Raw genomic sequence first — 11657 nt, forward strand, 5'->3', positions numbered from 1 at the left:
GTGACATGTACCAGTAAGAGGGCATCTCCACACTTTGAAGATGTTTGACTTTTATCAAGATCACCCCTCCTCCCAGAAGCTTCTCCCACTCCCCTGGCCTAGGTTCTTTCTTGGAACTCTTATGGCATGTGTAGTCTGAATTGTCTTGATTATTATATGTTGTTTATTGTGCTTTATTTCTTCATGATGTCACCTCCCTTCTCCCCAATACTTAACATATGATTGATCGCACAGTAGGCACAATAAATAGCTCTTGAATTAAATTACCAGAACTGTCCTGGAAGGCCACAGAGATAGCCCTAAATCTTATTTCTATAGAATGGAAAAAGTAGACCCTACAAGGGAAGTCAACCCCCAGAAATGGGTTGGTAATGAAGACAGTCTTGCAGGAACTGACCAACCAAGGAGTCCGAGCCACCTAGATGAGCTGAAGGAGCACCTTGATCAGACACATAAGAGGGCCTGAAATAGGCATTGTCTTTCAAATGTTAAATGGCCACTTTATTAAGTATTCTCACTTAAGGTAACCTTCCCTGTTAACATTTAAATTTTATCCATTTTTCACATTTTGATTTTCACTCAACTGTTGGAGAACCATCGACTTTTTAAAGTGAGGTAGGCCCATAATCATTTCAGTGGTCAAACTACTGTTTTAACCATCAGAGGGAGCTCTTGCTCCCCTAACACAATAGAAACACTGGAACTGCAACTTGAGTCCTAAAAATAAAGTATCTAATCAGGTCAGAACCTCCCCTTTGCAGATGTCATGCATCTTGCAAACTTAGGTAATAGACTGTCGCAGCTCACCTGGGAAAAGGGCTGATGGTCTGTCTCTGTGTCCTTGCTCTGTGATTTGTAGAATCTCCAGGAAGTCTGGCAGCCAGGGGAATACACAGGCCCCCTCCCTGACTAGTTCTGAACCCAGGTCAAGGCTGTGGCTGTGGTTGCAGGGTGGGGACAGCAAGGGCTTAGGCCAAGGCCAGACTTGACTTCTTGCTAGAAGTTACCTAACAGAGGATGCTTGGTGGAGTGCAGTAGGAGATTGTGGCCACCACAGCAGCCAGCTCCGCTCCTCACTCATCTGGGAAACAGGACTCAATTAATGGAGAACTGAGACCCTAAAGCTGAGTCCAGGCCAGAGTCATTCCTTCTTTAGGCCTTAAAATGAGGATCAATTTTATCAAGATGTTGAAAACTATTAGTAATATTTTGCCTCAGATATAAGATTTCTCTTCCAGAAACCCAAAGTAAAAGAGTCCATCATCAATAGCCAGGTTTTTGTTTGTTTGTTTGTTTGTTTGTTTTTGCAATAATGAAAGGGTTTGGGCTACAGACCCTGGATCCTCTATCCAGGGGTCCCTACCTCCATAAGACAATATGCTCATCTATGGAAAGGGCATGATCTACCGGACTGAGAATCAAGAGACCTGGGTTCAGATTCCAGCTCCAGCACCTTCTAGCTCTATGACTCTGGTATAAAAATGAGAATAAGGACACTGGGACTATCTCACTGGACATGTATAAGGAAACTCTTTGTAAATTATCCAGGATTATTTAGAGAGAAGTAGCAGTTATCCAGGTCTTTGGAGGGAAGGCTGTATATGACTGCACAAACACCCTTACATGTTGCTAAATTAAAGATTTAACTCTTTGCTGGGCCTCAGTTTCATTGTCTATAAGATGAGTGTGTTGGATTGGGTAAGCTTCCAACTCTAAATCCTATGAATTCTGCTTTTCTGCAGAAGCCCTTCTATCTTATCCTTGTTCCTCTCCTCCCTCCACACCCCCAAGTCACAAGCCTTAGGTCATAGGGTCATAGAATTATGATTATTTTCCACTCTGTCCTAGTGTTCAGTCCTCCCTGGGTGTATCTTTCTTACAGTATGAGAGATGGAATAGATGCCCTGGGGTACAAGTCCTGAAATGTCGGTGGTTGTTATCCTTCCTTCCCATCTTCCCCATTACATTCTGTCCATTCTCTGCCAGGTCTGAGGCCTTTCATCCCAGAAAAAGACAACCAACACTTTGAAAACTTTCTGGAGACTATTGGAGTAAAGGATGGCCGGGGCATCATCACCGATAGTTTTGGAAGGTACCGGCGGGCCATGAGCACCACGTCCAACTCAACCACCAATGGGAATGGGGCTGCGGGTAGCTCAGATGACCAGTCTGCCCCATCAGAAGGGGACGAGTGGGACCGCATGATCTCTGATATCAGCAATGACATCGAGGCCCTTGGCTGCAGCATGGACCAGGACTCTTCATGAGAAAAGGCTGGAGTGGGGGGGCAAGAAGCCATTCATAAGGCCTACCAGGGCCATCCCCTCCTGCTGGCTCCCCCTCTCTAGCAGCTGTCATCCCAGGCCTTCCTCAGAAAAGGTTCTAGGGGATCAACCCTGAAGCAGGATGGTGTCATTAGAGAGCCTGGGTGTGCTGGGACCCTTCTACTGTGAAGAAATGAATGTGTAGGAAGGGGAGTGGTAAGGGGCCAGGAATGGAGGGGAGCTTCACAATTGTCCAAACTGTGGGAGTGTGTCGACCTCGGTCTGACAGAAGGATGGGGGAAGGAGCTGACTCGGTCAAGAGGTCGCTCCCTTCAGCTCCCCTGGGCAGTTTACAGTTTTGCACATGATGTTCCTGTTGTAACTCTCAGAGACCTTTTTTGAAAAAATGAAGTTTATCACAATGTGAATAATTTAAATCTCTTGTTGTCAGACACATTTGTAGTCTAAGTGGGGAGGCTGTTTGCTGAGAGAAGTACCTATTAGGTGGTAGTAGGCATTTCCCATTTGAAGTGGTAGCCCAGGGATGTTGAAGTCATCTGGGGAGTTCTCACTGCCTGGGTCCCCAATGGTCCACAGCCCTGATACAGTCCTATGGACCGGATTGGGGAGAGTGCCGGGATCTCTGTTCCCTAAGACTGTCCTGCTTAGGAGAAACCTATTCCTGGAGAATAGGTTTGGTTGGGTCTGGAGAAGCCAGAGAGGCCAGGAAGGGGCTAGTGTGGGTGGTCTCCAGTACCTGCAGCTTAGTTCCCTGGACACCCTGCTGCTTCCTGAAGTGAGCAGGGGGCAGGAGGGATGGTAGGGGGAGACAGCTCTTCCCAAAGCCTTAGGAAGTTGTGGATTTCAGTGTAAGGACCTCCCCGTGGCTGGCTTGTTCTGGTTTTTCCTTCTTAGAGCTGGGGATGAGATTGCAGCAGTCCCATAGGATCAGGGGGTCAGGGTTCTCTAAGGGACAAGTAATAGTAAGAAGTGGAAGACCAAGTCATGTTCAGTTAACTGGGAGGCTTAACCTTTGCATGAGGTATATAATATAATGTACATGTAGTGTAAATATACTCTTATAAATACACTTATTTTTTTAATCCATATGCCATACTGATGCTGGCTTGGGAAGCCAGTGTTCCCAGGGTGATGGGACTTGCTGTCCTCTTGGCATAATAGCCTATTCCTTAATTTATACTAGGTTTATATTTTTTACTCCTTTTTAGATAAAGCTTCCCAAGATTTTGCTAAGGGACGGTCACAGCTCTCTTTTCATTCTGGGGTAAACTGTTGGTGTGTAGCATTCCTCTCTGACATTTTCCCAGAAAGGTTCTGACTTGCTTTCTTCATGTACCTCTTCCCCATAATCTAGCCACATTCCTTCTTCTGTCTCCTTCTTCCTGCCTTTGTTCTCATGTATGCTTGCTCTTGTCCTGGCCTCCCCCAGCTCTACCTCCCTTCCCCCCCTTTCGCACATGCAGATGTTCCCATTTGTTCCTGAGCACCAGTGAGGGGGGTCACATTACACTGACTGCTGGCCATCTGTGACCTTTGTGTATGTAAGAGGGTCACAGCTTCCACCACCGTGTCTCCTTGCTATGTCTGCTTAGATATGGGAAGGTTCTTATCTTTTGTGACCTTAGCACAGTCTAACATCCAATTTCTAGCCCAATCCTTTACCTTTTGAATTACCTTTCTTGGTCATAGGATCATAGCTTTAGAGTTGCAAAGAGCTCATCTACTTGAGTCCTCTCATTTGTAAAATAAGGCACTTGAGGACCAGAGAAATTAAATGACTTATTCAGTTATCTAGTCATTCATTGAGACTAAATTCAGACTCTAGATTTAGCCTTTTTTCTCCTTCACCACAGCACCTCCTTCCATTCACCTTAGTGGGGTCCTGGGTTCTTAGGCAGACCAAAGGATAATTGACCCAAATTGAGGTTCATTTTTCAGGGGGGCAGCAAGTCATGGGGTCATCATACCAGGGACTGAGTCTCAGAAGCTAAGTCAAGGTAGGGCTACAAGCAATATGGACATATTTCATTTCCTCTACTTCTTCTGTTTGGAAGTCAGAGCAGAATTAATGAGAACTCTCTTGAATATGTGCTAACTCATTCTCCCTCTTCTGTACCTCCTCTCATAGATCTTTCTTCCTTTCCCACTCCCTTTCTCTGGGCCTCCTCAATGAGAGTCACAGTCTCAGCCACCTGTTCAACCCTGAGCTTTGACACTCCCCAAACTGGCAAGCACCTCTGCCTATCACCTCAGGCCCTGTGGTAGTTCTCAGGTAAATTTCACCCAGAAGGGAGATAAATTTGAAATCTAGATTCAAAATAGGGGCTCTGCCTTGCTGTGGGATGCGTACTTCAACCCCAGTTCATCTATGCATCCCCACCCGCTTCCCATCTCCTAGGGGCAATGGCTGGCTGCTTTATCAGTTACACTGGTCTGTTTGGCACTCACCCAGGAACTCCACCTCCACTGGAAAAAAGTGGGGGTGGTACCCAGAGTACCCTAGGAGAGGGGTTACCTCTGGAGGAGTGGGAGAAGTGAAAGGGAGGGGAGAGGAGGAATCATAGCCCCTTGAACCACCCTGTCTTCCTGGAAATGTCTTGAACTCGGCCCTCGCCAGGCCAGATAGGAACACTCTCACTCCACCATTGGACAGGTTCTTCCTTGCCTGAGCTGTAGAGTTTTAAAATCCCAAAGCCCTTCCCCTGGTTGGAGAGGAAGGACATAGGGTAGCAGCAAACACCCCAAAAGATCCCTCTGGACCTAGTGCCCTTCAGAGATTCCACCGTGGTTCCTTGAGGAGGACAGTTGCATTGTTTGATCTGTCCCTTTCTGTATCACACCTCTCAGGGCTTTGGGGTTAGGGACCAGGGTGGGGCAGTGGTAAGCCTATCCTTTACACTTGCCAGCAAAAAGGTACCAGTCCATGAGTGCCCATCCAACTCAACCCCTCCAGCCGGACTGAAGCCCCCAGTTGACTGACAGTGATCATTGTTTCTGTCATACAGAACAGTGGGCAGGGAGGCAGTCCCTCCCTTCTGGCCAAAACAAGGCTCCTACCTCAGCACGGAGGTGAGCTTCACCTTAAATCGACCATGGATATGCAATGCCCTCCCAGGGCAATGAAACAAAGGGAATGGAAGCAGGAAGGGGGGGGCAGAGACCCCCACCTTTGCAGAGATTCTTCCTCCCCCTTGAGTTCAAGCTGGTCTAGGTCTCTTCTGCTTTAAATAAAATATGAATGAATAAATTAGAGCATGGCTGTTCACTTTAGAGAGGATTCCTCAACTAGCAAGCTTCCTTGGTGCATTTAATAGGATCAAATTCACAGAAATTGCATTAACACATGAAGTTTTTAAGCATCTAGCATAGTGCTGGTCACATGGTAGTTGCTCGATAGATAACTCGTGGGTTAGTTGATGACATGGAGCTTTTGACTCCTTGATGATAGAAATGAGGCCCCAGCTTCTTGGTGGATCCTCACAAATCCCCAGCTTGCCAGGGGCTTCCCCAGAACTTTGGCCATTAGAATTGTTAGTGCCTTTGATGTCGCAGCACTGGAATTAGCAGACATTCAGCTGATGAAGCTCAGGCCACCCAGGCTGGGACCGGGTGGGGATGACTTTCCAGAACCGACTTCAGGGACTTGCCTATTAGACCTGTAGCCATTTTCATACATGCCAAGCGATGTGACCTAAGAACTGCAGTATTTTTGTATTGGTGGCCATGGTTTGTTGGGTCACTAAAAACAAAGTTCTGCAGGTCCTGGGCTGTTTGAACAATCGTCTTCCTCTACCCCCGCCGCCGCCACGTCCTTACCTGGTCCAGCCTCCTCCAGGACTCAGTTTCCAAAACTGAAATTTGTCTCCAGTACTCTGCCTCGGGAGTGAAAGGGTGGGGGGGGCGGGGGGGATCAGATGGGAGAGATGCCTTTATTTTTTATATGGTCTCTAGATTTATATACAAAGGTAATTTGCCTCATGGGCTTCTGGGAATGGGCCTAGAATTGGAAAGCACTTCATTCTCCCCAGGTGGGCTTCATGCTGGTGGGGCTGAGAGGACTTTGGCCCCTGACGCAGTCACCTGAGCCATTAAAAATGTCCTCAAGCTTTTGTGTGGGGTTGTGGGAGGTGGGGGGTAGCTGTATGGATGACATGATGTTCCTCACCTCATTTGTACGCGGTTTTTGTATGTATGCTTTCTGTATGGAGTATTTGTTACAGGTAAATATATTCCAGCACCCAACCGAGCCCTGCTTCTTTTCCTGAAGTCCCATACCGCCATTGTCATCCAAGAAGTGGCCCCTGCCTGGTCCTCCAGAATAAAACAAGGGGGTTGAGGCCCAGGGGTTTGACATCTAAGCTTACATCAGGACATGAGCAAGAAGAGCAGAAGTGGAACCCAGATCAACTGATCTCCAAAGCTCATTCTTTTTACTGTCCTACATTTCCCCAACCTATTGGTAATTAAAAGAGGTAGCCAGCCACTTTAGGAGTATACCTCTGTTGGTAAAGCTCTTACCTTACTTCTGGCTCAGGAGGATCCCATCTGGCTTAGCATCAACTCTGCCAAAATATTCCCTTTAGATTTGGACTAGTCTGAGATGGCAGCATGGCCACAGAGTGGGTGCTTAGGGAATTCTAAATCCTTTTCCCCTCCCTGAACCCTGTCCTTCCCTACCTTCCTTCCAAGGCTTAGCTAGGACTCAAGTCCAGTAGGCCCAGTTGGGTTTTCCTTTAGTCAAAGGGAGCAAAAAGGTTCAGCAGAGGCAAAGGGACATGGACCATAATTTTAGTCCTTTGAGGGACTGGGAAAACACGGGAAGAGGGCTGTTGGAAACCAAGGGCCCTGGGAAACCTTCCATTCCAGCAATATATAAACATGAAAAAATTTCTTCTAACACCAGCACCCCAAAACATGTTTTCCAGCCTTTATTTTAAGACTTCCCATAATAGAAACCCTTCTCTTCCCCAAGGTAACCCATTTTCCTCATGGATGGCTTTGTACAGTTTTTCTTGCACCTAGTCAAAGCTTGTCTCTGCCATCCCACACACGCTCAACCTCTTGAGGTCAAGAAGAACAGGTTGAAGTAGATGGCAGACCCTCACCTATTCGAACAGAACTGCTGTGTCCCTCAGTGACTTCTCCAGGCTAAACATCTCTAGTTTCCTAAAGCACACCACCTGAAACACTGCCCCCTGATGTGGTCAGATGAGAGCAGGGCATGATGGCCCATGTCTTGGGTCTTCCTGTCTCCAGCTCCAGACCTCTGTCCCTATCTAGCTGCAGCTAGACTGGACAGCCAGAAAGAGTTCTATCTCTTGGCTGCAACCAAGTTTGTGATACACTCTAAACTCCCAGGTCTTTTTCAGATGAGCCATGATCTCCCCCATCTTGTACTTTGGAGGTTGACTTTCTTAGCCTGGGTTCAGCTTCACACTTACATTATCTTAGTTGATTCAGCTTGAAGTTCTAGCCTAGCTAGATCTTTTTGGACCCTGACTTCTTCCATCCTAGGAGCCAGCCAACCTTTGATTGAGGAAGCATGCCATCTATGTCTTTAGCCAAGATGTTGGGAAATAAAATTTAACACAGATTCTCTGGGGCATTCCCTTGGACTACAACAAACAGTTGCAAGTACATTTAATCATCCATATGCTCACATTTTTCTATATTTTCCACAGAAATAGCATGTGAGTCTATATCAAATATAGGTTCACAAATATTTTACCTCACTAATGTCTAGGTAACTAGGTAAAGACAATGTCAGTAGATAGTTCCATGTCACACGTTCTTTTTAGAAAAACTGATTTCTTTTGTATCACTATTTCAATTTATTCTCCCTCCCCAATGAGCAATCCTTTTGTAATAAACAATTTAAAAGGAAGAGGGAATTGAAGGAATTAAAAAAGTTGCAGTTTGGTAAAACTTACTATGAACCAGCTGTGATAGTATTTGTAGCATTTCAAGCCCATACTCCCTTAACTCTTCAAAGAAGAGGTACATTCCTCAATACTTAAGGGGTCAGGTTTCAGTGAGGTGTTTTTGATGCATGATTTAATTTATTTTTTGTGTGTGATCACAACTTCTTTTCTAGATGTGTGGAATATTTTCTAGAATTTTCCTGGAGATCAGTCACCTATGGGTGACCTATAGATTGCAGGATCCCCTTTTTTCAAAATCAGAAAAACCAATGGTTGCCCTTTTTCATCTAGCCCTAATTCTGTACTCCAAAATCACTAACTGTACCTTGGCAATCACATCTTTCAGTACTGTATATGCAGTTAAGGATAGAGGTTTGGACCTGGAGACAGGAAGACCCAAATTCAAATCTAGTCAGCTAATGGCTGTGTTGACTCGGATTTTACTTCTGCCTGCCTCAGTTTCCTATTAATCAGGGATGATAGCACTTCCCTCCTGGGGTTAACATGAGTATAAAAGCAATAAAATACTTTGCAAGCCTTAAAATCCTATATAAATGCTAGCTATAGTTAATATATAGTTCACCTGGGCCTATTGAAGAGCTCATTACATTACTGCTCTCTTGCTTATCTCCTTACTTAATGATTAACTTCCTACTCTCTTTTTTGTTTGGTCCTTTTCAGTCCAGAGCTCTTTGGCATAGAAAACAAGCAAATTAGGAGTTTGGTGTAGCTTCTTTTGTCTGTTATACCATTCCACAATCTTAGCTCTTTGTTCTCTTCCCTAGGAAAGCTTTTTATACCTCCACCACCACCCCACCCCCAGTCTTTTACTTCTTCTCTTGCATTCCTCATCAGTCTCAACTCATTCTAGGCTGACACTGTTTACAAGGTTGTGCTATACTTTAGTATTCTTTTTCTTTTATATATCATGGCGAAAACTCTCAAATGGTTAAGTTCCTTTTTATTTTTCAGCCATATCTCTAAATTACTTTTTTTCCCTCCCCATCAGGATTATTTCTTTGTGTCTTAACAGTTTCTTAAAAGCATCCTATTCTTTCAGAACTACCTTTCCTATAGAATTTTAATTCATGGTCCAGTCTGAATCTTTTGAATTTACTTACCCACAATCTAGGATACATATTAGGTGGTGCCCCACTTTCTTCTCCAAAATTTGTTGGCCAAATTTTGTCTAGCTCTCCTCTATCAAAAATCCTAAAATGACTCCAGTAGGCAGTTCCCCATAAGACTCACAGGAAGCAATTCCTCCTTGTTGGCAAGGTTCAGTTCCAGAATAGATTTTCCCTTGTTCAGTCCTCTACATACTGAAGGATTAAATTATCACAGATAACAAGTCAAAAAATTATTGGTTGTTCTGCTTTTTGGCAGAGAGCTCCAGCAGATGTCTGGATAATTAAAAGTCCCTCATCATTACTCTAGTAAAGTCTCTGAACCAGGCTGATGTTCTTTTTCCAAACTCATACATTTTCTCTTCTGACTCCAAAACAAGTGCTTTTTCTGCTCTTCCCAAAAGTTTCTCTCTCTCTGGAGTGAGCCAATAATGTATCATTCCCAGATTTCTTGGGTAGAGAGAGACAAAGACCTAGCCCTCAGACCTCACAATCTTGCATTCCTCTCTTCCCTTGCCCCCCCCAAAAAAGAAAAAAAATGATCTTTCCTAGCTCTGAACCACATCTGTTATGATAGTCAACCACCTCTGACTTGAAAGGGTCCCCACAATCATGCACCTAGGCCACCCATCACCATCCTCCAAATGTCCTCTCTGGGGGACTCCTGGTAGATGAGCTCTGCAACTGCTGCCCTCACCAGGTATGCCTGGCCATGTCTTCACTAGGTCTTGGTTTCCTGCTCCCCAAGATGGGGTTGAAGTCTGTAGTTATGGATCTCTTTGATTCTGCCTTCTGATCCAGGGATTGAACTGGGATAAAGATTCTAACAGCCTTCCCTAATGATTTGGTGAAGAGATCAAAAGAAAATGGGCAGACAGCAGACACTCCAGTCCTCCTTGGAGCTGAGAGCCAGGTTCCAAGAAGACTACACTGCTCCGGAACACCCCTGCCTTCCTGCCCCACCCCAAGCTTTCAGAAGCTTCAATGTAGGCTGAAATTAAGACCTAAAATATTACATTGATTGGAAATAGGGACCACATTTCCCCTCCACCTAACTTATAAAACCCGTCTGTAATTGATGATAATGTTCAACATATACATCAAGAGGATGTTTGTTTTTTTTTTAATGAGAATTTTAGTCTTATAATCTACAGTGGGTCAATGCAAGTGAGTGGGTAGCCTCAGCCTCACCCCTGCTCCCCTCTACTTATCCTACAGACAGAAGCCCTAGGACATCCTCCCCACTCTTCCTGCCCTTAGCTCAGCTCTAAAGGAAATAACCTTTGAGTGTGCATTAGCTTGGAGAGCATTAGGAACTGCCAAGACTGGGTGGGAAGGAAGGAGGGGCCACCTCCACCCCCTCCCTACTGGAGGCTTCTTAAAAGCTTGCTCCAGGAAGCTCCGTCCCAGGGGGTTCAGCTATTCCCATTACCAACTCCACTTGGGCCCAAGTCTCCTAGCCATGAGAAAGCCTTTTTGGTCCCTGCAGCAGGATGGATGCTGGAGAAGAGATGTTCAGACTCGGTTTCTGTAAAGCCAGACCAGAAGCCGGGGGGTGGGGGGGGTGGATAAAAAAGCTAGATTTCCATTTTTTTTTTTTTGGAGTAGGGGATCAGGGTACAATGAACATACCAAGAGTTGACCTAGGATCAAGGGAGAACAATTTGGGGTTGCTGGGAGAAAATGAGTTTCTCCCCCCCACCTTCTTCTGGATTATCAGTTGTTAGATTAGAGCTGGGGAGACTGGCTATTATCTACCCTGGCTCCCTCTTTTTATGGAAGAGGAAATTCAGGGAGTAGGGGGTAAAAGTCATCAAATCTCAGGTCACATTTTCATATCCCACCCCTCACTTCAATAAATCCTTGGATGAGATAATGTCCAGTTGCTAAAAGTTGATGCAGAAGATGGTTAGAATCTTTATCCCAGTTCAATCCCTGGATCAGAAGGCAGAATCAAAGAGATCCATAACTACGGACTTCAACCCCATCTTGGGGAGCAGGAAACCAAGACCTAGTGAAGACATGGCCAGGCATACCTCGTGAGGGCAGCAGCAGTTGCAGAGCTCATCTACCAGAAGTCCCCCAGAGAGGACATTTGGAGGATGGTGATGGGTGGCCTAGGTGCATGAATGTGGGGACCCTTTCAAGTCAGAGGTGGTTGACTATCATAACAGATCTGTTCAGAGCTAGGGAAGATCATTTCCTTTTGGTGACCGGTCAGAAGACCCAAGTTTTGCTTATGACTCCTTTAACAAGTCATAGCTTCTCAGGACCCCTGTTCCTTCTCTATAAAATAAGGGGGAGGAACAAGGCAGTCTCTTAGA

At 45.4% G+C, this 11657-nt stretch overlaps 1 protein-coding gene across 2 annotated transcripts in view; it reads left to right on the forward strand.

Annotated features, from left to right (window-relative positions):
- CCM2 (CCM2 scaffold protein) overlaps nt 1-6181 on the forward strand; it is a 112346-nt gene extending 106165 nt beyond the window's left edge. For both annotated transcript variants that reach the window (XM_074198219.1, XM_074198220.1), the window contains exon 10: nt 1987-6181. In XM_074198219.1, coding sequence (XP_074054320.1) covers nt 1987-2267 — 281 coding nt within the window. In that variant the 3' untranslated portion in view covers nt 2268-6181. The remainder of the gene's footprint in view (nt 1-1986) is intronic.
- The last annotated feature ends 5476 nt before the right edge of the window (nt 6182-11657 follow it).

Source organism: Macrotis lagotis, chromosome 8 (assembly GCF_037893015.1).
Source record: "Macrotis lagotis isolate mMagLag1 chromosome 8, bilby.v1.9.chrom.fasta, whole genome shotgun sequence".
Taxonomy (NCBI): domain Eukaryota; kingdom Metazoa; phylum Chordata; class Mammalia; order Peramelemorphia; family Peramelidae; genus Macrotis; species Macrotis lagotis.